The following is a 25,350-nucleotide window of genomic DNA, read 5'->3' as shown; positions in this document are numbered from 1 at the left end:
GTTCGTTTTTTTGGTTTTTTTTTTTTTAATTATTATTTTTTTTGTAAGTGCCATTTGTATAACTTAAAAAAAAATAGCTTCAAATGGAGAAAGATGAATAAAAAATAAAACCTGCATTCGGATACAAGCAGCGGCGTGTGGTCTGTCGGGGCGACCGCGGCTGGGGCTGCAACAGCCTTGTAATGAGAGGCACGAGTCTGAGCATGGAGCATTTGGGGTGGTGGAGCCTTTGGGGGCCAAATTGCTTCACGAAGATTGAGCTGGCTCTGGAGGGCTCAGATGAGGTGGTGGGAAGGGAATGGTGACCAACGGGCTCATCTCCACCGAGCAGGCTTAAAGCCAAAGCTGGCTGGAGACTGGGTCACCTCTCGAGATGCTCAGAGCAGTCCTAAGCCACCGAGCCCACGGGGAACCCCGAGGATGGGTGGGCTACGCAGGGGTCAGGGAGATGCACCAGCAAACCATCTTTCCTCCTGCAAACCAGCTCTCCTGCCCTCGCAGCCGGGAGCGAAGCCGTGCCCCCGCTTCAGCCTGGCAGCGCTGCGAAGGAACTGCTGCTTCTCCCTTTGGCTCAGATATTTCCCCCCATACAAGGGCCCCGAGGGAGAGGCGCCCGCCTGGAGGGGAGAACGATGGGGGTGCTGGTTTCGGGTGCATGGCATGGGGGGGTCAGCAATAAGCCCCCTCTTCTGCTCAGTGATACGGAGAAGGGGAAGATTTTTTTTAAAAAAAAAAAAGCTAAGGCCAGGCAGGAGGGGGGAAGCCCATCCGCTGCAGACCAGCCCAGGCCGAAACACAGCATCGGGCTGGAGGAGCTGTGATGCGTCCCCCAGCCCTCCCGAGACAGCCAAAACCAGCCCTAAAACTCAACCAACCCACCCAGATTTGATGCTGGGGCCAAGCTCAGCTTCGGCTACGAAGACGGGGTGCAGCACGTGCTTATGGAGGGGCTGGGGGCCAACTCCATCACCCCGGCCGAGAGCAGCCAGCCCCTTCGCTGGCCTTCATCGCCTGCAGCCCGGCTTGGCACCTGCAGGTCACCGACAGGCTCCTGTTTGGCTTTTAAAATCTAAAGTTGGTTTGCTAGAAGCAAATTTGGGGAAAGAGGGGCTGGGCTGGGGGCGGGTATTGCCAGGAGGGACCTTCAGCTTCAGACACGGGTTTAAGCACCGCAGCAAGGGCCGAACGAAGGAAGGATGTTCATTCCGCACTATAAACAGGGAGAATTTAAGGCTGTGCAGGAAACGCTGAGCAGCTCCGATTGCCACGCGCTCGCCCTCGCCCCCCCAGTGACATCCACGTGTGCACGAGCAAACCCGGCCGTGACGACACCCGGCCCGGGGAGGAGGCAGGGAGGAGGTTTGCTGGCGCAGCCATGGGGTCCCCGCCCGGGGAAAGGGGCTCCCGGAGCTGCTGCACCGCGGCAGGGAGGACCCTTGCCCTTCCCATCTCCCCCGTTTCCTTTTGCTTTTAAGGGCGGATTCTGTATTTACCATCGCTCCCGCAAGGGGGGAAAGCCCCCCCCAGCCTTTCCGCCCACGATGCACGCATCCCGGTTTCCATTTGAAGGAGCGACTGGAAACCATTTTCTATCCTGTCCAGTTTTTCCTTGGGAGCATGTGGAACGTATTAAGCTTTTCCAGGAGGGTCAAATGGGTTTTGCCTTGCAACTTGCAGAGTTTTCAACCGCGCAGGCTGAGATCCGGCAAAACAGTCCTGCCTGCTCGCCCCTGCCGCCTGTCATTAGCCCCAGCGTCATGCCGGCACAGTCGGGATGGAAGGACAATGTTTCGGCTGTAATGAAAGCACAGAGGTAAAAGCCAGAGTGCACAAATTTATTTACAAAAAATTCAAATTACAATATAATACAGGAACTTTTTACACACAGAATATTAGAATGGTTTACTACCAGAAGGTAAAGAAAAATATTTTTTGTTTCTGTTTTGTTTTGTTTTTTTTTTTTTTAATAAACCACCTATTTATTTTCAGCTATTGTTATACAAAGTTGCAGAACATGCACATCTTTACAGGGTTTCTTTCTTTTAATATAATGTTTTGCTAAGTGCAAATACTAAGTTTCTCTCTCCACCTTTAAGGCAAGTAAAATGGGACACTGCAATTAACCATAAGAAGTACCTGTTACGGGATCGGCCTGGGCACGGCAACCTCCCTGTTGCCTTTCAGAGGACAAATGGTTTCAAGGACTGCGAGGCGGGAGGGAAGACGGATGCAGGAGTTAGAGACCGGATCACGGATGGCTCCGGTGCTCGTGCAGTAAGTTTCGGGGGTTTTTTGGGTTTGTTTTGGTTTTTTGCTTTTTTTTAAATACATCAACAGAGACCCAAGCGCCATCAGACACCACACCTCAAGGTCTCTTGGGTTAGAGGGGAGGAGCAGCCACGTGTTTTGGCTGCAGAATAGTTTTTGGTGAAATGGGTGTTTCCTTGGTGAGAGAAGCAGCGCCGGGAGCCCAGCATCACCCCCGGGCCGGGTGGAGGGCTAAGCCCATCGCTCGGGGCTGCTGGGCGCAGTGCACCCCCGCATCACAGAGCAAGCACCCATTTCTCTTCTCAGACACAAATAAGCCCGTGGTTTTGCAGGGGACACGGGGACAGCGGTCCTCTCTCCCCCTGCCTCTACCGGGCTCCTCCAGGACCTCGACCATTGCGCCACAGCAGCGGAAGACGCTCACATCCTAACCACGAGGACGGACCACGGACACCAACCTCCCCTCCCCTTGCCACCTCTGCCTGACGCTCCTCCATCCCTCTTGCTCCATATCTCTGCGCTTCCCTCCGCCAAGGCTTAGCTCTTTACACCCACGCGTCTCTAGACATGCACTAAAAGATGGGATCGGACCGTAATTTTTGCCAGTGCTCCCAGCCACGCAGCTCCGCGGGACACTGGAAGAGGTCACGCCACGTTTGCTTCGTCGTTTGGGCCACCGGTTCAGCAGCTGAGCTGTGCCCTGGCTGCCCGACCCACCTCCACTGCCTGACCCCCCCCCCAGCTGCACAGGCAGGCGCTGGAGGACAACCGTGACCACCCCGTCACGGAAAGGCACACGCCTCGGAAAGCCTGGGGGGCTCATCCAAGCCGGCTCTTGAGCCCACGAGCTCTCGGCTATTAAAACCCCAGGATTCCCTTTCTGCAAAGGGAGGCCAACTGGCGCTTCCTCTGACCCGGGTCCATCTTCTCGCCACCCGCTAACACTGTGAACACAGCCCTTCCCAAATCCAACGGGACACCCTGCTCCTGGCTACCGCAGGAATCACTCAGTGCAAGCTGGGATTTAAACCTGGCTAAAACCCAGCCGAGCAGCAAGCGATAAGCTCCCGCAGCCCCCAGACTACTTCCAGAAATAAATTAAAATAAAAAAAAGAAAATGATAGCAGCAAGGGAATACCACTTGGTTATTAACGCTGGAGAGACCACAGCGCCGAGGAGCTGGAGCAGAGCACGCCGCAGGGTACATTCAACCCGTAGGCAATGCCCGAGAGGGGAGAAATCGCCATCTCAGCTCCAAAAAGCGTGGAAGCCCCCTCTGGGAGACTCTCTTGGGGACAACAGTCCCCAGACGCTGTCCTGGGCCATGGCGGAGGCTGGCTCTCTCCAGGAGCAGCCCACTGACAGCCCCGCGCCCGCCGCTCGCTGCACGCCCGAGGAGATGCTGTGCCGGGAGCAGTTACAGAGAGCCGCAAGCGAGGGTTTGGCAGAAGCCGCGAGGCGGAGGCAGGGAGTTTTACCTGAAAAACAAATAAAACCAAGAGACACCTAGATGCTCAAATACAGGGGGGGGCATAACAGGAGGGGCAGTGCAGCAAGCATCCCAGCAGGACAGAGCAGGATGCGGCCCAGACCAAACCACTCGGGGAACGACAGCACAACTGGGCTGCTAAAAGCTAGCCCAGCATTTCTGGGAGGAGGTGGGTTTTTTTTTTCCTCCCCCCGACTCCAACCATTTTCTTTTCTAAAGGGGGCCTGTACCAGCCAGTACAGCCAAGGGCTGTGGGGCAAGGCCTTTGTGCCAACGCTCCTCCCGCAGCCCAGCACCCCCCGCTTCTCACAAGGAAGTTTCGCTTTTCCTAAACCCTCGCTTCCTAAGCCCAGCAATACTCGCGTTTGCCTTTCAACACGCTTTTCCGAAGCCAATTAAGCCGAAACACACATTTTCAGAAGTTACTAAGCGCCGCGGAAGCGGCCGGCTTCCTGCAGCACAAGGCTGCAGCTGCCCGTCCGGTTGCAGGGGGTTTGGGTAAGGGGGCTCCCGGCTCACCGCTGCCTGAGTGCACAACTACAAGGGTAGTTCCTAATTTTTCTGCCACAGCACACATCACACGCCGCTGCCTACACATCTAACCAGGTATTTGCCCAAGCAGTTTTTGCAATGAAGGGTGCAGCTTAGGCTCCGGGTGCTTCTACCAGCTGTTTGACAACCGCTGGCAGAGGAAGATTTGGGATGCCAGATAAGAACAGCAAAGCAAAGGCCACGTTTTGGAAGCTGAGAGGCACTCACCTCTGGGGGAAAACAACGTGAGCCTTTCAAAGGGGGCAAGTTCAGTTCAGCCAAAGATTAGGGTGCCCGAGTCTTCTGCTACTTCCTAAAGCCCTGAGACAGAACACGGCTCCGGGTTTCCTACCGAGATCTCAGCAACGGGATGGCTGCCGCATCCCCTCACTCCACTTGCAGAGCGAGAAATGCTAAAAACACTAGACTGACTTGGTTTTGAACGATTTATTTCTGCTGGGAGGTGCTAGCAGGTTACAGGGATGCTGGAGAACATGGGAACCCCAGCCTCGTGCCTCTCCGCAGGCAGAAGGCTAGGGCAGCTGACTCCTGTTATCTTGTTCCTGAAGGTCTTACTCAGATGCCAAGTCCCTCCTCCCTTCCCCCAAGAGTCACTTGACTGTGCGGCAGCTGCTCTGGCCAGCAGGAAGGTAGGATTTTTTGGAAAGTCCCCGAAGAACGGCTGCATCCCTGCGCTCCACAAAGTCTCACTTTCCCCTCCCAACAGCTGCCTGAACAGGCTTTGTCAAATGAAAGTATCTGGATGCCCAACATCGGAAGAGACCCCTTGGAAATGCAGCACCAAGCCCTGTTGCAGCACAGGTTGAAATGTTTGATTGCAAAGGTTCAGAGAAGCTCTAGAGAGGGATGCAGTGCAGGTGCGTGTGAGTCAGAGCAGGTCCCCCCGCAGCTGGCTAAACCGAGAGGGGCTGGAGCAGGAAGGGGGGCGGGGGGGGGGGGGGGGGGGTGACGTTACTGGGGTGGCTTTGCCCTGCAGTGACTCTACGCCAAGTGCTGTTTGCACCAGGTCAGAACCGGTGTCGAGGTTGAGGGCCAAAGTGCATAGGCAAGTTGTGCTCCAGCTGAACATTGATCTGGGGAAAATCATAGTTCACCCTCATGTTAGGCAATGGGGGGACGTAGGGGGCAGGGATAGGGCCGATGTTGAGGGGGATGTTATTGTACATGGGACGGACAGGAGGGAGCGGGAAGGGAGGGTGCACGAAGGGGTAAGGGGGCATCCGGGGTTGGTGGAGGTTCTGAGGAACAGGTCTGGGGATGACTTCAATTCTCTGGATTTTCTCCATGGGCTTTTCCGCAGGAGGGCCGATCCGCTTGAAGCTGTTCTCTGCAGAGGGAGGAGAGAAAAGAACCGGTCATCCCACAAACGAAAACTCACCAAGCTCGGTCCATCGTCTTACATTTGCAATCGGCATCCTCCATCCCCAGCATCTTCCTTAAGCATGCTCTCTACACCATCACTGCTTGCTCCTTCCACGCTCCAGGCACCGTGGAGCACAGCGCTAGCTTTCCAGGTCGGCTCCTTTCATCAATACCACACCACAAAGGGGGAACACCTCCTTTTGCAGGGACGGGGGGGGGGGGCAGCCCCTTGCTGCCTGTGCCCCCCCCCACAGAGCACAGAGGTTATGCTGCCCTTCAGCTACTTTGCCAAGCGGAGAGGAGACAGGTCTGTGCATCCACGACGCCCGTCGCCAAGCGAGAGCTGGACACAAGCCTTTTGCCTCCCCACGGTCCCAGCTAAAGCCTGCAGGCAACAGCACTTTACAGCTAGACCGGTTCCCAGGAGGAACAGCGTGATGGCTTGCACTCCTCTCTGGAGCAAGATTTGGGTGATGCGTGGTGCAGCACAGCAATGCACGGAGAAGCCTGAAAACAGCCAGGCCATGGGAAAAATCCAGTGAAGATCCAGAGGCTTGTCAGTAGCTGGGAACCCTATGCTCTCCTGTCGTCCTCAGTCTGATCTCAAAGCACAGGTAAAGACTGAGACTTACCTCCATTTTTCTTCCTCTGCTCCTCTTCAGCCTCTTTCTGAATCTCCTGGATTATCTTCTCATCATCTTCCTAGAAATCACAGGGGTGTCAAGAGTCAGTGGGCTAATTCCTGCTGCAGCAACCTTCTATTCTCTCAATGCTGCTTTTCTTTTCAGCCCATATTTGCTTGGGAATAAAAAGGTAAATTCGGCTGACTTGTCCTCATTTGGGGTTGACCCAGGTTTAGTCAAAAGCAAGGCTGCGATGGGGGACTGCAGCACAAGTAACTTGCACAGAGCCAAGCCTACTCTATGGAGTATGACTAAGAGGTTTATATCAGCTTTCCAGGGAGATCAGTGCTAAAATTCATTGACTTGATGGAAACCAGAGAGCTGCAACTCAGCTACGCCCGTCTGAAGAGTTGCTGGAGAGCTGTTAATCTTTTAAATGGCAATAGGCTATTAAATATTTACATTATGCTAGCACTTCTAGAGTTTTTGGCCCAACAGCTGGAATTAACACAACTTAAATCCTGGCTCTAGTAGCTAAACGGTGCTGTGACGAGGCCATTTAGAACTTATCTGTAACTCTGAGGAGGGCATAAATCACAATATGTTTCTTTAATGTCTATCTAGAGGTTATAGCAAGAATATTCAGACCCGCTTGCTCAACAAGAACACAAGGGCAGGCCAGAAATGGAAAGCGTCCTGCCTCTCACCATCATCAGTTTTCTCAACCCAAAGTAGCAGCAGTGAGACCAAACAACGCAGTGAAGCCTCAGGTGGTTGCAGGTATCCAGAGAGACGGCATCTACACCACCTTTCATTAGATCAAGGGAGCATGATGGACAAAGTCCTGGAAGAAGCCTGTGCAACTCCTGAGCTAGGAGAGGCTTGCCCGGAGGGACGGTCACGGGCACCGACAGCCATAGGGTCCAGGCAGCTCTCAGGCTTTACACAAGGCCGTGCTAGCGTTGGCATGAAACCAGAGAATCACCCCAATTCATGCTTTCGGCATCAGCTGCCCGCTCCCAAGAACGGCTGTGAAAAATGAGTTTCTTCGCTGCACCACAGCATGCAACAGCTATCAGGGTAACAAAAGATCACACCGAACAACTAAAGAGACAACTGCCTTTCAGTGCCAGGCAGCAGATGCTTCCGCTGGCCATTTGTGCAGCGACGGCAACAGAGGTCCTCCTGGTCTCTGCAGGGCTGCCTCTGCTGCTGCTTCATGTCCGTTGGGATGAAACACTACCTGGCACTTTCAGAAAACAAATGAGAATAGCTAAGCCTCCTGGACAGCACTTGTACTCTTGATGTTAGTTATTAGGGAAGAAGGCCAAGAACAGGAGCTGTTGGATGACACACGCCACCTGCATCAGGCATCAGCCCCTCTGGGTCTACCTGCATACAAAGGAGCATTTGGTTTGCTTTGCAAGCGCTAACGGTGGAGCAGGGGGGAAACCCCAAGCCCCCACGTACCCCACAACGTGCAAGACTGCTTTGTTTAATTCATCCTAATTCCAGTACTGCCAAACCCCATATATTTCTTCCTGAACACACTTAACGTGGAAAATATCCTCTATTTTGAAGAGTGCTCTGGGACTAAATTCGAAATATGCTTCACGTGTGCAGCTACACTGAAATTATTTTAAGTCTAGCCAGCTTCCCAATTCCAATCTCACGGTCCTGCACATGTCTAGCAGCAACGCCTGGGAAGCTTGCTAAAATGTCCCCTCCTCCTGCCACCAGATAAGGTTTCCCTGGGAGACTGAAGTTATCTTAATCTGCAGAAAGCCATCAAACTCAATACTTCCCTCCCTTTTATTATTCTCTGAGTCAGTGGTTAAAATTAAGACTTTCCAGGACAAGCCTTTTTGTTTTCCAAGCAGGCTGCTTCCATGGACTGTTAATTACAGCCTATCTATCTCCATAAAAACTGCTGAAGAATGGCTCTTCTGAGCCTATACAGAACTTCTAATTACCCCCCAAAGTATCAGATTGCGACGGTCCCCGGCTGGAAAACCACCTGGGCATGCTCCGCAACAGGCAACCAAACATCCTCCGCTCCTTTGCTGCCCCAAGCAGTGCTCTCAAGGGGTGGCCCGAAAGCTTCAAGATTTCAATTTTTTTTCCTTCCCAGAATATTTTTTTGCAGTGCTGTTGGAAAATGGGGATAGCCACCTCTCCCATCTTATGACTGCTTACTGGAAAAGATGCTCCTGAAGGGGTTTTTTTAGTTATATGACAAGTAAGAAACATATTTTAAGCTCAACTGAACAAGATCACCCTATCTCCTTCGCTCACACAAAGGCGTAAACCTCGCCTTAAAGCCTAGAAACACGCAGAAGTCCCTTCTAACTGAAAAAAAGCTTTTACTTTAGTCTAAGCCTGTGATTAACCCTCTGAAACAGTGCTTTCCAGGGTCACCACCGTCCTGCCACCACCACCCGTGATGCTGCAGCTCCTGCAAACCCCGCTGTTGATACCGGTCAGAACTGCCGAAGTCCGGGGAATCGGACACGTCAACAACGCAACTTTACAAGATCCTCCTGCAGCGAGGGCTGCTCGACCCCCGCAGTTTAAACTGCGGCTGACCTCCACACTAATGACGGATCGACAAAGCCATCTGCCCCCAGGGCTGGCGAGCCAGCTGCACGCACACCCAAGGTGATGCTGGCTTCAATTACCGCAGCTCCCAGAGCGCCGGGGAAATGCGTAACAGCAAACCCCATCTGCCAGGTCTCCAAAATGACATCTATCTCGCTAGGACAACATAAACCACATCACCTCAAATGCAACGGCCAGAGATCCCTACTCAACCCCATCCCCTCTTGGCCTTCAAGAGGGGGGCAAACCTTGCAGCACACCCTGGATGCAAAAAAATGCCAAGAGCAGACCCAGATCGGGATGACGAGTTCCCGACTAGCTCCGCGACTGCAAACCGCAGCAGCAGCAGCATAACAAACCACATCGCCAAGAACAGAAGTTACCAGCTTTGTTGCTCCTCTGCTGATAACCTTCCAATGCGAGAATACAGTTTTAAGAAGTATTTATACTTAATCCCACATACCAAGCCTTGGCTTAAAATTTTTTTTGCATGAGTATTTCTGAAAAACTGGTATCCATTAATGTAGAAAGAATAAAAATATACTACACAATATGTACCTTCCTACTTAAGGAGCTGACATTAAATTTGGCGAGTGATGAACACACAGCACAGTTCAATACCTGCAGTATTTGGGAAAGATCCACATCCCAGCTGGAACAAAAAAAAAAAATTGATGATATGTGCACAGCAAGATAATTTTAGGATATTGGATATTTGTGAAGGAAAGCCGATGCCGCAAGTTCTAGCTATTACTTATTGCCTCGGCGCAGGTCAGAATTAAAAAAAAAAACCAACAAGTCTCAGTGCTGCAAATATTCACCACGTACAGCAGTGATTTTTGCAAACCACCACTAATTCTTTGAGAAGCAAAGGCTGGTTTTTTGATTCCACAGTAATTGGAGAGAGGGGGTCGATCTGATTCATCTAGGGGTAAAGCATCCACACCAAAAATTAAGTTTTCCTTTGCGCACTTATGGCTGGCTGTTGTGGTAACGTCACATGGGGCGGAGGCTGCAGTACAATTTCAAAAGCCTCTTGCATCTGTTTTCCTGAGCAGGTTCAAGTCCCTTAATAAAGGATTAGATTATAATTTTAATAGCCTGTTCACAGGCTGTGTGGATTGAAGGGATTTATCTTGTCAAGTTAACAGTCATCTTCCTGTCAGCTGCCTTGCCTACAGCAAAAAAAAAAGGGGGGGGTGGGGTGGGGAGGGAGAAAAAAGCAAAAAGCAACCACCCCAAACCCTGGGGGAGTCTCAGCACTGGCCAGCCCGCACGTTTTTTGAGCAAGGACGTAACTTGGCTCTCCTCCTGAGAGAGAAAATGCAGGGCAATGCTATAGCGCGGCCCTTCCCCGTGCTCCGTTGCATCACGCGAGAAGGGAGGTGGCCGAGAGAAAAATGCAAAGGATCTACGAGGTGTATTCACCCTTTCTCGTCTGCAAACACTGCAGAAAGGAAACGTGGTTATTAATAGCAGCTGCATTTTTAAGTGGCAAAACAGGACCGAGCTTTGCCCCAAACCCGACAGCAGGATGCTCTTTGGGGGAACCATCCCCAGTCCTGTAGCCTAAAAAAAAATAAAAATAAAAACGTTCGTCCCTGGCCAGTCTGAGAGCCTGCCCTTGCGATTCCCCACCTGCAAAAGGATCTCGGCATGGAGGAGGCTTTTCCTTTCAGCCCTCTCCCATTGAATCCAGGGAATGCAGCGAGCACGGAGCCAATCACAGCAGAAAGGATGGATTAACTAAAGAGCTGGGCTGGGTTGCTAAGAGAGGCACCTTTTCATGGCAGGGAGGCCCGTTTCAACAATGCTGGTACAGAGAAGCCGCGTCCAGCATCCGTGCGGGGCCCTGCACGCACGCAGAAAGAGCCGCCGGAGAAACACACGGCCCGTCGGGAACAAGAAAATACAGCAGCAAAGGAGGTAAAAGCTCTGCAAGCCACAGAGAGACAACCTCCCCCCAAATAAAACCTCCTCTGTCCAGAACAAAAGCGCCACCGATGAAGCTCTTGAAAGCTCTGTTTTTATCTACTGCGCTTCTCGTTATCTTTAATTATTATGTGTCACGGGAAAGCGGCTGCCCACCTGAAAGAGGGAAAACAAGAGACCTGGTAACTATTTCTGGGCTGCGCAACCCCTCCCCTGTCTTTAGAAAGTGCCTTCACCACCACCGCCTCCCCCCTTCTGGCTTTTTACTGCTTTCTTTTTCCACGTACGTGTGGCCGCAGCCGTTACTAATAAACTTGAAATGATTTTTCATGACGGAGGCTTCCAAAGGACTAAGGGGTTTTGTTTCAAATCATTCCCAGATCGGCTGCGGAGAGCCTGAGCAAGAACAGGCATCGGCTGTCTCCGGCGTGTTCCTCCATGCAGCAGGAAGCAGGGGATAAAAGCAGGCTGTGTTGTAACTGGAACAGGGCATCCGCAGCGCTGCAGGAAAAGGGGGGCCAGGACGGGGACGAAGCACACGCTGGCGTCTGAGAAATGCAGTTATTTTAGCAACAGGCATTCCATATTGATGGCTTTCTGTGAATTCCGCCGATTAACCGTATGCTTATGATTAAGGCAGTTTAAAGCACGTTTTAAAAAAAAAAAAAAAACAAACCCCACCGCCGGCCTAAATTTAGGGGTGCTTCCCCCCTCCCCAAATCCTAAAGGCAGCGCTGTGTACTTCATGCATTTCTTTAATGCATTTGAAGTTTTACAGAGTCTTCACTCAACATCTTCTGTTTTATAACGCTAGAAGGAAGGATAATTGCAAACACCTTCTAATGATTAGCCTTCTGCTTTGAACTTTAATGGTGGGCTTTTGGGAGCGTTTTAAACATTTACTGAAAACATCTTAAAACTTTAAAGCCAAAAACGCCGCTATGCAATATTACTGATAGTCCAAAGATGAGTAATAAATTAAAAATAATACATACAAGAGCAGAACCTGGTTTACCAAAACAGCCAGAATGCCCTAGTCAAGTTGCATCACGAGATTTGTACAAACCGGCTAAAATGCACACATCAGCCTCAGGTTTGCTACAGATATTTAGAAATCAGGGAAAAAAACAGTCCCCGAGTCCCAGAGCCTGCTGTTTGCAGGGCCAGTTCTCACCGCTCCTTCCCGCGCTTTGTCTCTGGCAATATTGCATCAGCCCCTCCTGCAGCCAGCAACGTCTCAGTGAGCCGAGCCAAAGCTAGGACGGGCTGCAGAATAGGCACACGAGGACTTTTGGCCAAGCAGCTTACTGACAAGAGCTCCTGGCCCGCGTTCATATCCTACAGGGGTGCAGGGCACTGATTAGCTGTAGAAGAAATGCAGCGATTAAGTGATTACTGCCTGCCACCCTGGAAGCTGCTGACCGCAGCCCGATTGCAGCTTGTCTCTGAGCCAGCAAATATTGCACCAATACTTTTAAATCAGACTCAAGTCTGATTACAGCAGAGGGACAAGATTCTAACTAACCTTTTATTATGGCAAATTTTGAAGCGTCTGCTTTACTCTCTCAAGATCATTTGAGACAAAGACTAACAGATGCTGCAGTTCCTAGAGGACTGTCTTTAATTTGTTTTTAACCCAAGCTAATGAATAGGTTTACTCATACTTTCGCAAGAATCATTTCGGACTCAGAAAACGTTAAACATTTGGAAAAGAACAAAGGTTCCCCGTTTTAAAGAAACCTGAATTTTGCTGTAAATAATGGGGAGTTAGACCCAAAACAGATCCTTCACAAAGATACGAAATCATCCAGGTCTGACAGAAAGCTGAAGTCTATGTCCGTGAAACACAAATGGACAAGACCATGGTACTGTGACCACGCCACCGGTCTGCACAAGACCATGGTACTGTGACCATGCCACTGGTCTGCACAAGACCATGGTACTGTGACCATGCCACTGGTCTGCACAAGACCATGGTACTGTGACCATGCCACCGGTCTGCTGCGAAAACTGTTCTAGTTGAGGCTGTATATGAATGCATCAGAAATCAGAACAAAAACCATCCTGTCACCCTCTATAAGCCAAGCTTTGGTGCCACACATGTGCCCTCCCCATTTTGCAGCAAAGCCTAAGCCAGGGAGAGGAGCACCAGCTCCTAAGCGATGGGCTGCTAATTCCACAGGTGACGAGATGACCTGGTCTTGTCTTCTCAGTACTCGCACGCAGGCAGAGCACGGCTGCAAACACGCGCAAGCCCACAACTTCCCATAGGCGCAGCACCAGCCGTCTACTGACTTCAACAGAATAAAAGAAATTGAGTCAAAAGAGGAAAGGGAGGAGCTGAGAAAGGCACAAGAAGATGCCAGTGCAGCACCCGGCAGAGCCGGGATGAGGTAATCCCTTGGATAGACATCGTCCCCGACAAAGGACAAGACACTACTGATACAATGGCCTTTTGTTCTTTCGTATCTCTATGGCAAGATTCAAATTTGTTCCCGCTCTTCACACCTACCACGTTAACTCCTGTTTACGTCCCATACAAGAGCGCAGATCACCCAGGTGGGTCTGGGTTAACGCCACTAAGCCCCTTACGAAGGGGGACAATGCGCACAGGTATCTGTCATTTCAGTCTTAGAAGCCAACAATTGAGTTTCACGTTATTCTTTGCACCACAGTGAGGACAGTCACCCAACTTCGCCTCCCCAGCCCACCAGTGCGCCGTCATCCAAAAAAAAAAAAAAAAAAAAGCAGCAGGCAGTGCCAGCCCTTTGCTGACGGTGGGAAATTTTTCTTTGCCACAATATTGGTTAATTAGAGAGCTGGAAAGTGCCTGGTGACAGTGTCCTCTTTGTGCTGCTTATTTATTTATTTTAAAGTACAGTACGAGCTTTTTGAGAGGCCTCATGTTTTCTCTGGCTCTGAAGAAATGCCATCACCCAGCACAATCAGCAGCCTGACGGGAACAAAGGACACTAGCGCTGTTGAACCCTGCATCGCATCCTGGTGGAAACTGGGGAGGAGTGGGACAGGAATCCAGGGAGCGCATAACCAGGTGTCGGAAACTCTACAGGGGTGCCCAGAAGGAGGTGTCTGTGTTCAGTTTAACACCTCGCATTGATAGGGTAACGCAGGGAATAAAGGCAGGCAAGCAGAGGACTAGGAAGTTTACGCCGGTTGGGACCCCGCTGGGAGATCCCCAGGAGCCCGCAGGTAGAAGGGAGAGATTTAGAGTGTCTTTTCCTTTGCTCCGTGCAGGCGCAGGATCGTGCACATCCCCTGCAGAAAGAGGGGCTGGTAGCAGCCTCTGGCAAGCTGCAGCGGCCCGAGACAAAGAGGTGTTGGGACAAACAAAGCTCAGGCAAGCCCTGGGAAGGCAGATCCACGTTCACATTGCTCTACTGCTTTGCTGAAATCAGGGAATTCAACTCCTGCTCCTACCTACAAGCCTTCTGGATTTCTGGTATCGAAGACCTCTATCTACAGAGATGTTGCACTAAGTTTGCCCACGCTTGTCACAGCTACAAGCTGTATTAAGTTACTACAGCTTCCCTTACAGCTCAGTCCATGCCTCAGTTCTCCCTTTGCAGCTGTTGATAACCGCCGTGAGAACGGACCCCACTGTAACTTTGGACCGTTGGCTTGCAGGCAGTTTTCTCTATCTCTGCGAAGGGACTCGCAGAGCGAGCAGATGATCTGGGCACCAAAGAGACGTGACTCCCCTTGCCTCCAGACGCAAAGCTGTACCAAACTGCAACTCAGCTGCAAAACTAGGAACGAGTCCCAGTAATCCCAGTGCTGGCTGCTGCGCCTGGTGCCAGCACATGTTCCCCACCAGCTCCTTCCACAAGCCCCACTCCCCAGGACAACGCTCAGAGCACTTCCAACCAAAGCCCTCGTCTAACAGGAGCTGTTTTTCCCTAAAGCAACACCAGTTCCTTCCAAGTTGCGGTCAGATGTGACTCTGTGCTGATATAGGCTTCCAGTGTGTTTTTTAGCTGCCTTGGGAAAGGAAAAAAGCTGTGCTGTCTAAAAACAGCCGTTTTCCTCTGGTGGAAGGCATGTATTTCAACGCGCTGGCATGGAACGGTAATTGAAATAAATCAGGGTGTGAATCATTCACAAGAGTCCTTCGTTACTTACTGTGGGATCTGTCCAGAGAGAGCACTTTGCACAGTCCTGGCAGGGAGCCCCGGGCGACCGGGGGTGTTGGCAGAAGTGGTCGTACCCGTTAATGGCAGCCCGGCAGAGGTAGCACATCTGAGCACCGCAACGGCAGGACATGCGGTTGCAACCCTCCGATTTAATTAGGCCAGTCCCACACTTGTGGCATTTTCTAATTCGGGCGGCTGTCATTTTCTCTTCTCTGCAACGCAAGAGGAGGGAGAAGAATTAGAGAAGGGGTGTTTGCAGTCACCAGCCTGCGGCAAAATTACTGTTACGCTATCCCAGCAATGCTTTAAACCCCCCTTTCCCCAGCGCACCTCACCCCCTCCTCTTTCCTCCTACGCCATCCCCACGGTCCACCGCTGTTCCAAGGAGGTCTGGGCTCAGCTCCACTTGGAGCCAACCCATGACAACTCAAGAACAAATTAAGTGAAAGAAAGTCAATCACTGGCTGCATGCTGCAGACCCAATCCTGGTTTCCATGCAAGCCAGAACGCTGCAGCAGCAGTCTCTGGCTTGGGAGGAATTTAAGCCGTCAGTTGAAGGGCCAAAGGGCACGTGGGTGCTTGACTTGGCTGCGGAGAAATACAGCCCGGGAGATAAAGTTCAGGAAAAGAAAACCCTTGGCTGTCATCTGCTAGCTAGTTTTAAGTTTGCCTGTTGCTCTGGCTACAAAGTTGCCACGACCATAGATATTTTTTTTTAACCCTGGCTGCTACGCTCCAGATTTATTTGGTTTTTGTTAAAGTTAAATCAGTAACTGAAAAATAATCACATCTTTCTCCACAGAGACTGGGCTTTCCCCCTTTCTCTTAAGATTCCCTACATACATTTTCCAGAGGTTATTGCTTTAGGTTCAAGAGACGGGTTTTACTCTAACGGAGCACAAATGGGAATGCAGGACAAAGCACAGCCCCTGTCCCCAGGAGACATCCTGGCAGTGACACGCGCTCCAGTGCAAAGGCTCAGCTCGTGGCGATACTATTTTGGCAGAGAAATGGAGGAAAGCCTCGGTCATTTAATTAAAAGACTTAAGAATATAAGTTGTCATCCTAAGGGCCAATTTTCTGACCGCTGGAGATCACTTTACAATTTAATTCACAACCTAGAAGTGAAATCTGATGACAGAAGAGTAAAGAGACTGTGTTTTCATTGAGGGAAGCACAGTTCTCTGGCTGTGCTGACCTGGCAGTGGGGAATGATGTTCCTTAGCCAGGCATCTCCACCCAGCTCCTTTAGTGGACCTGCAAAGCCAACATGTGTTTGGGAGATGACAGGGAGGTATTTTTGAGGAGGATCACAGCAGCAAACCAGGCTACAGCACAGCCCCACAAACCGCTCCGTCAGCACAACCGCAGGAGCAGGGAATGGCGAGGTGGGAACTTGAGCTGTCTTGCAGCTACCCAAAGCTCCCATGCAGTTCCACCTGGTACGACCTGCACCCAGGCATCTGGAGATACGCCAAGAATAGAGAGGGGGGGGGGGGGAAACAAACCAACTTGAGACTGCCTCTCCTCTGAGCTGCAGCTGCTCTTCCCTCCGCTACTCAACAGGATGCTGCTGATGCAGATTTTTTTTTTTTTTGGAAACTTTGAGCAAGGCAGGAAGTTTGGCCTGAACTCCAGCTGTGCTTCCCTTTCCTTACGCAGGGCTTCAAAAGGAAGCTTTTATTGTATCAGGCAGTAAGACTCATCTATCCACAGAAACGTTCCTGCTAAAGGTTTTGAAACCCATTTTTTTTTTTTCCTTATTAGGGACACGACAACTCATTCCTCCTCCCTCTCACCCCTCTTTCCTACAGGAAAAGGAGTGGCATAGAAAAAAAGTCATATCAAATCCGTAAAGATTTTGTTCTGACTTAGGGACTGCGGGATGAGCAAGCAACAGTCATTCAGCCTCCCAGTGGTGGAGCTTTCCAGCCTCTGCTCATGCCAGACAGACTCTAAATCAGAGGGGAAAGGATTGGGCAACGTGGGCAAGTCCCATTTGACTGCACCAGACATGCAGCTCCATGGATGAACCTTCCCTTATTTCCTAAAGGCAGAGGATTTTGTCATTTACTGTAGCAACGAGCGCGCTCAAATTTCAATAGATTTTAGGGAAACACTCAGGATTTACACCTGTGTATTTCAAAATATGACTCCATTCGGTAACAATTCCTACAAACCAGTCAGAAACAGAGACAAGCTCCTGTAAGAAAACACATCCCCTCCCATGAAGCCAGAAAGTAGTAGCTGGGCAAACCACGCGTTGTCTCCACTCTAGATTTTCAAAGGGTAATAAAATAACAACTTACTGTGACTCAATACACTTCTTTGCCTCTGTGCAACACCTTTTCCTCCCCCCCCCCCCAAAAAAAGCAACACTAATGGGTGTTTCTCCCCTCTGAGGAGGACCAGGTGCCAGCCTGCGAGACACCGGGCTAGCCAGAGGAACAGGCTGGTCGGGTGACAACTCTCCCACGTCCTCGAACTACTAGCTGGATCCGCTGCCAAGTATCTTTCACAGAAAGAAATCCCACCCTGGTGCCTTCTGACCCCTCAGCTTCGACATCCCTAGAACCTCCCCGATGGAAGACAGTGACACCCAGCAGAACTTTAGGGTCTCTGAGGGGTTTCTCACCCCCTCCACACCAGCGTATTGCCTAGTGTATTGCCATTACGAGTTCATCCACCCCCCCATTTTTGCCTGGTTGTGGAGTTTACTTACATGGACGTCCTGTATTTGATGTCATCCTTCTCAGCCAGCTGCTCGCAGGTGAGGTTCATGTGCTCCTTCCACAGCCCCTGGCACTTCCGACATGTCTCCTGAGGAGGATAAGAAGTATTAAAGAAGGAGAAGGCCCAGCACACCACTAACAGCACTAGGAATGGGAAAAATTCCCATCTCTTCCCCCATCACGCTGCAGGTTCTCAGCTGAGGATGGGGTTGGCAGTACGGTAGAGAGGTCTGCAGGTCTGTCCTCCACCGAGAATGAGTCTGTCAATAACAGGAGCCAAGGGGTTTTCAAGGTACAAGAACCCAGGTACTAAATGAGTCCGTAAATCCCAGTTCACCTAAAACTCATGGAACAGCTACCAGGTTCACTGGTTACTTCCTCGAGGAGACTGCAGAGATGAAAACATGGCGCGAAAGGACATCAAGTTTATCTGTTTCCTGACCAAAATCCCTCACCTTCATACAAAGGGCTTCTAGTTCAGCAGGCGATGGAAACCTTGCAGCTGCATCAAAAGCTCTGCTTCACCACTCATACAAGCAAATCCATATTATGCTTTGTAAAACCTCGCAAAACAAAGTTAAAGCAGTTTATGTGAGTAAACAGATTAAAAAGGCAGGATGTGGACAAATGTCCATAAAACAGAGGTGGAATATGAACAAATATTTATGAATTTAACCAGAATAGCTGAACTAAACTTAGAGCAAGTGACTGAACTCTCCTGTTCTTGTAAACTCTTCAGCAAAGAGGCTCTAATCTGGGACTGGTAAAGCTGCATGGAGCAGGAGAGCTGTGGAGGGACTATTGGCAAGGGAACTTGGACTAACACTGGGGATAGAGTTGATTTTTTTCGGTTGGCTGGCCAAAGAAAACATAATTTTGTTTTGGGTCAAACAAGAGATTTTCCTTTAATTTGAGGAAGATTAAAAAACATCCAAATCAAACTTGGAAAAAGTACACGTTTTGCAATCCAACTGTTTCATCTTCAGGATGGCTGGGGCTCAGGCTTTTAAATCCAACTTTCTCCCCCTGGCAGGAAAACCCATACGGCTGTGAAACATCCTCTTCCCCTCCGCAGCAAAGAAGGTCCCAAAAGAGCTTTGCCCAGCTCTGGTCGCACTACTAGCGAAAGACGATGACTGCAGACAGATCTTTTTTGATTGCATTACCTTCACTTCATTTTAATGAAGAAATTGGATGTTTATACGAGAGATGATAGAAGTAACTGCTTAAAGACGCACGTAGGCAGCAACACGCTTTTGATCGCAAATCAGACAAACAGGATGAAGACCAAAGCTTCCAAGGAAGCCACCCCTAGGAGGGGGTGCAAAATGTTGACTTGTTTGTATTTGTGCTTGCTGGGAGATGCGTAACAGCTTGTGCTTTCATCTGGAGAATTAAAGGCTCCTCGTCCTGGCTGGTAAGCCGGACACGTTTGCAGACTGCAGGGTAAGGGCTGTAGTAAGAGGAGAGCCAAGCGTGTGACTGTGTCCCAAAAGCTCAGCAGAGGATTTTGTGATCACTCACCTTGCAAATGCACCCTTTGGCAGGCAGGCACTAGTTTTAAGGGGCAGTAAATGCCTTGGTTCTATTGATCCTCATGAATCATTCATCATACACTGTGTTTTCCTGCTAAAGCTGTTAAAACAGGCACCATTTTGTGTGCATTTGTTGGCAGGCCAGGTGTGGCTGTTACCGGCATGGGAGGATCAGACTTGGAGCCGTTCACGTACCTCGATGAGGACCCACCTTCCCCTTTTATTCTTGACACCCGACCACATGCCATTTCAAGATCAAAAGTGCCGTAGGTTTTTTTTAACATACATCAAGGGTTAAAAAGAGTCTTTGGAGCCCTGCCACACAGAACCACTTTCACACGCCAGCAACAAAGATTTAACAGCTTTTTGCCAGAAGGGTTGGCACACTTTCCAGCCAGGAGCCTACTATTCCCAATTACTTAACTCCAGGAGCCTCCTTCGCTGCCGAATTAGAAACGATGCCCTTCCAAAGCAGATGGTGCCGCTTATACTTTCGTACCAAGTCATTCCCTTTGCCTTTTGTAACTGCCACTATCCTTGCTTTGCATGCTGCAGCTATTTAAAAAACAATGCTCTCCCTTGAGCTGAGGCTGCCGATATTTGCCAAACAGTTGTCTCCTACACCCGGGAAAAGGGATTCCTGTGCAGGCGAGGAGAAAGGGAAGAGGCACGGCAATGCGGATTCCCAAATGCACTGGGATAGCATGAGATAGGAGGTATCCAGTTCTCCGCGTTACTGTGACCGCTGCACAGCGAGTGCCATCGCAGCTGTGCACATTTTTGGGATCCCTCCCAAGACGTGTTGGCCGTGGGGAGCTGCAAACCCACAGGCAGCTCTGCCTGCCTGTTCCAGTGCACCCCGTCAAGGAGATGTCCCCATGGCTTTCTAACTCCGAGTGTCACCTGGTGCTGCTTCTGACCAAGCCGTGTCCTCTCCAAAACAGAGGCAGGGGAAAAATGGACAATACATGTGCCATTAGCAGAACTCGATGCGACTTCTCCCCTTGTTGTACCCAATACAATGGCACATTGTTGGCAATTACAGGAACCCGTGTTGGACTGCTTTGCACAAAAGCAGGGAGAAAGCCCACGGTTCAGAGAAAGGCAGCTGCTCCAGGGCCTTAACTGAGGTCACAGCTCTTGCCCAAGAAAAGAAAAGAGATGTTTTAAAATTTTTACTCTTATTCAAATTCAACTCGCTTGGTTGCTGAGGGTTTTGCACATCTCACATGATGACAATTCTGATCTCTACAATTTCCACAGGGGGTTCTTTTATTTTAGAAACAGCTTTTTGTTTGATAAAGAAATATACTCTGCCATTACCATATTAATTAACCTAAACAGACAGTAAGATGGCTGATTTTTTGCAACCAGCCTAGATTATTTCTGTTATAAGAGCAGCACTTGGCACCAAGACTGGCTACCGCAATATAAGGCAGCGCCTAAACCCACACAGAGAGGGAACAAGTCCTTCCCAGCACTGAAATCTTCTACTCCAAACCTAACAGCCGAGAAGCAAGTCAGTCCACTAAAACCAAGACCCTGCCCAACTCTTCCTCCAGTGTCTTGTCCACTAGCAAACCCTGGCTTACTAGCGTAAGGGTACCTGATGTGGGAAAGCACGTTTCGTTTTAGTTTTAACAGCTTTTCAGTTAAATTCATTGTTTCTGGATGGTGTCGATTCCATGTTTCTCCTGCCCTTCCCCAGCCCACTCCTCCCCGCAGGCAGGTACAGCTAACACAGCTCACGCTTTTGGTGCAAGGGCCAGCGTGTTTGCAGAAGCCTTGGCATCAACGAACAGCTCCAAACCAGGCACGGATGCAGGAGATTAAGTATCTGCTGCCTGTTACATCTGCCCGAGCTTGGCAGGCAGCCTGGGACAGTCCATTAATGCGCCGGGCTGGGACGGCGGAGAGGAGGATGTGATGGAGAGGGTGTTTAATCGCACACTGTAATCTCCTCACTGTACATCTGTTAGAGGTAGTGGCTCCGTTTCCTCTCGCTGGCTGCCAGGAAGCAGCCGGGATTAACACAAACATGTTTGGGTTCAGGAGGATCTTTTGTTCCCAGGGTCAGCGGTGCGGATACGCAGCTTTCCGTGCTCAGGGCCAGCCTGGCTAAGGGTGGCCAGTCTGCTTTTAGCACAGGCACTGCAATCCTTAAACATCCTTGTTAATTGTCCCAGAACCTAGTGAAGGTAGAAGGGAGCGTTTTATGGGAACCTACCACCTTCCTCAGCACTTCTACTGGTACTTGCAGTGGATGCTACAGTTTTAAAACACAGCCTAAACTTTTTTTCCCCCCGCTCTGCCATCTACTAAAAATAACTCTCCAAGGTCCAGCCCACATATCAGTGGGGGGAAAAACCCAAATAATCAACTTCTCCCTGCCAGTCTCCATGTCCTTTTGGCTACAATCAGGCTGTTGTATGCACTGCCGGCAATGTAGATGCACCAGCTTTCCTGGTTTCAACCCAAACAAATGCCACATGGACAAAAACATCAGATGATACACACAGATCACTGACCGACTGCCCACGGCATTCCTGTGTGCCCGCTTCTTCTGTAGGAGTTTACACGAAGCCGTTTACTGATTGAGCAAAATGCAAAGGGAGGAGGGGAAGCCCAACCTAAACAACAGCAGGCGATGGACTAGGCTGTCATCGCTGCCCTCCAGCTCTCAGTGGTGGCTCTGAGCGGAGTCCAGCGCTTGCCTTAGCTCTCCATATGCTGGTTAATTAAATCCTTTTGCCGCTGCGCCATGCGACTCCCCGCGTTCCCCAGGAAGGGCGAGTTGCACACTCCAGCGGTCTCTGCCGATTGCACACGCGGGGACATTTGCTGCTGCGCTCCCTGCTAGGAGTGAGAGGGGGGTAAAACAGACTGTGTATCCCTTCGACGCTCGCTGGGACGGAGCCCCAGTGATTGATTCTCTGCTTCTTCCTGCTTTTAGACACACAATAGTGCAGGCGAACCTCAAACAGGCCAAGTTTTAGGCAAAAGCAGATGTGAATACAATAGTCTTAGAATAGCACCTCAGGGCCAGTCCATACTGCGCTGGTTTAATTAAAGGGCTGCAGTCCCCAACCAGACGAGTTAATGGGAAAAGAACCGCACAGTCTTCTTCCCCACAAAGTCTCCACTGTCCATAAAGCTGCACTGACCTTAATTAAAAATGGATGCAGAAGTAGCTAAACGAATGCAACCTTTAAGCACAGATAAGCTCTCATGAGCAAACTCCTTCAGGGCTGTTTCTGGGATTTCCTATACATTAAGCTGGGATAAAGAGGCTATAATCCAGCCCAAGACAATCCATTTTGGTGAGAGACCCCTCTTTAGAGATGTACAAACACCCAGCGCAGGGATGCAGGACCTCAGCTCCGCAGGTACCCGACCTCCCAGTACGGAGAGCGCTCCTTCCAGCACGAACTGCTGCAGCAGCTCTCCGGTTCCGGAGCCACCGGCATTGCTGCATGCAACAGGCGACATGGGCAGCAGGTACCAACTCCAAACACTCAAAATCCATGCAGCGTGGACAAACGAACGCTGTGCTTCGGACAGGCGAGGGGGCAAGGAGCAAGGGGCTGGGAGGACATCGGTGCGGGGTGGGTTTGCTGCTCCCCCCTGGGGAAGCTGTGCCGGGTCCCCAAGCAAGGTTGTTCCCCGGGCAGCGCTGCCGCACAGCGGCCACCGGCCACACCGCAGCTCCGGGCCCTGGGACAGAAAGGAGGAGATGAGCAGCTAAGAGAAACCCAGGAAAAACTGAAGTCCCCTCTCCTTCGCACAGCCGTGATTTATTCTGGGAGGGGAGGGGTTGCAGGGAGAAATAAAGCAAAGGCACAAGCCTTGGACTAAGCTGTAAGAACGTGCCGGGGCATAAACATCAATGGAGACCTGCGAGTGATGGGAGAGTTAAAAGCTGGATAAAGAAAATATGCATTTATAGCCGACGTCCACCAGGATGGTTGGTTAAAGCTTTTATGGCCATGTATTAAACCCCGTTACCAAAAACAATGACCCCAACCAACGCCTCCTGTTTTGCATGTTCTTGTTAAATCAAGCATATTGTACTCCCTCCCCATCTTTAAGGCACTGGAGATACGCAATGCCCTTTTGCTTCCAGAAATGCACACCGGCAGGCCGGTTTCCACGGAGGTTTGGGTCATCTGCGTTAGAATCCGAGGACCAGAAACATGTGGTAATTCCCACCCCACGCTTGCCTAAGTCAGTAGGACCATCTCGTATCTGTAATTCAGAAGTTCCCGAAACACATCTACGAAACCAAAGCAAGCTTTTCCCCTCCCCAGAGCCTGACTTTAAAAGGCTAGATCAACTGCTGGTTTGGGTGCAGTGGTTAGACCTATAGAGCAAAAATATCTGCAGCTTCACGCAAGAAGTGCTGCTTAGCGCCAGTATCACCCTACAGCTGGTCAGAAGTGGAAACTGTGCTACCACGAGAAATTCCTCACTGATCTCATGCTCGCTTATCGCGGTGTAGTCGGAGTAAGAGAAACAGCTCTTTCACTGAGAAGGATCATGATTTAATTTGAACTTGTACAAAACTTTAAAGTTTTTTTTCATTATTTGGGATGTTTTGAAGCAAGTATTTTTGTTTCAAAGCTACTTCCTCTCAAGCTCCAGAGATGTGAGAAATATATCAAAAGTTGCAGGCAGCAGGTCAGCTGCGTAAGCGAGCACTGGAGTATTTGCATCACACATTCATCGCACCAGGATCCCTTCCCCTAAACTGAGAAATAAGTGTTTCTCATAAGGATAAGCCTTCCCCCCTAAAATAACATTTTTCGGAAGCTAGTCCCCTGCCCTGAGCAGACTGATGTCGCACACAGCATCTCTCCAGCTCAGCCCACCGGGAAGTTTGGATACGGCCCGCGGGGATTGGCTTTGTGACCTACCCAGAGGCGGTCACCCACCAACCTGAGTCAGCCTGCAGCGCAGGCAGAGGAAACCACCGCTTGGTCGCTTTATAAAGGCAGGTTAAAGACAGTCTGGCACCTCACGCTGAAGATGATGTCGAAATCGGCATACCTGAGGTCATATTGCTCCTTCCCAGGGCAGAAAGTTAGGAGAAATTCAGTACGTGCTACTGGAAACACATCCGTAGTTGTTAACCACAGTTTTTAGATCTGTTGGACTGACTGCAGATAATAGCTATACACCTTCCCAGCCAACGTAAATAATTAAATACGAGCAGACTAGTTCAAAGCACTCAGCAGCAGCTGACCCTCTTCCATCTCCCCCCCCCCCCCGATGCAAATTGCCTTACCCCATTCAGCAGAGGGGATCTAAGAGGTTATCCATTTAATCCTACACACAACCTCACACAAAAAGGGATGCTGCTTCCAACACCTGGAACTCTAGCTGATGAAATCTAGCAGGGCTAAACAACAGTGGCAGCAAGGGTGGAACCGGTAGAAACAATAGAGACCTTAGGAGAGGAACAAATTTAGATTTCAAAACAAGCGACCTGATTTTTAAAGGATAACTCTGGAAGGTCACTCAAGGGCTGGCACCCAATGACATCAAGAAGGTTAAGGCGTAACAAAAGCAAGCTATCTTATTTGCAGAGGTACCTGCTAACGATGCATTGTAAGACTAAGAGGAGGAACAGTTACTGAAGTTAATTTTGAAACTTCCCTCTTACACCACCAGATGATAAACAAATCCCCCCCCACACCCCCGTCACCCCACCCCAGACACAAATCCCTACACCCAGGGCTTTTGGTGGCAGGAACTAGAGAAAGCCTCCTCCAGACCCGTCCTATTTTTCTCGTGGTTCCCTCTCCCCCTGCTGCCTCCCAGATTTTATCGTATTACAAAAGGATCGCACGAGGAACGCGGTTACAGATGTCCTCTCCTCCATCGACGGTCGTGTGGAGACCCAGGTTTATGTAAGGCACCTACCACCACTTTTAATGAGTCTCTGCAATACGGCAATTTTGATGGCGATTTAGCAGCATTAACACACTTAATTTCCAATTTAGAGCCTTTTTAACTGTACTCTCGACCTACAGCAGAAGTTAACACTCCAGGTCGTCACACCACCAGCGAGGGATGAGAAAAGGTGAACTGTCTGAGCCGCGAAGCTAC

General features: G+C 50.3%; 1 protein-coding gene across 3 annotated transcripts in view; it reads right to left on the bottom strand.

Annotated features, from left to right (window-relative positions):
* Nucleotides 1-5,244: 5,244 nt before the first annotated feature.
* The window catches only part of RNF216 (ring finger protein 216), an 81,135-nt gene continuing 61,029 nt past the window's right edge, over nucleotides 5,245-25,350 (bottom strand). For 2 of the 3 annotated variants that reach the window (XM_076350736.1, XM_076350737.1), the window contains exons 14-17: nucleotides 17,698-17,795; nucleotides 14,965-15,187; nucleotides 6,304-6,373; nucleotides 5,245-5,636 (exon numbers count right to left, since the gene is read on the bottom strand). In XM_076350736.1, coding sequence (XP_076206851.1) covers nucleotides 5,317-5,636; nucleotides 6,304-6,373; nucleotides 14,965-15,187; nucleotides 17,698-17,795 — 711 coding nt within the window. In that variant the 3' untranslated portion in view covers nucleotides 5,245-5,316. The remainder of the gene's footprint in view (nucleotides 5,637-6,303; nucleotides 6,374-14,964; nucleotides 15,188-17,697; nucleotides 17,796-25,350) is intronic. The other variant, XM_076350738.1, reaches the window with a different exon arrangement.

The sequence above is a fragment of the Aptenodytes patagonicus genome, chromosome 13 (assembly GCF_965638725.1).
Source record: "Aptenodytes patagonicus chromosome 13, bAptPat1.pri.cur, whole genome shotgun sequence".
Taxonomy (NCBI): domain Eukaryota; kingdom Metazoa; phylum Chordata; class Aves; order Sphenisciformes; family Spheniscidae; genus Aptenodytes; species Aptenodytes patagonicus.
The sequence above is the reverse complement of the archived record's forward strand: the minus strand, read 5'-3'. Positions and strand labels throughout refer to the sequence as shown.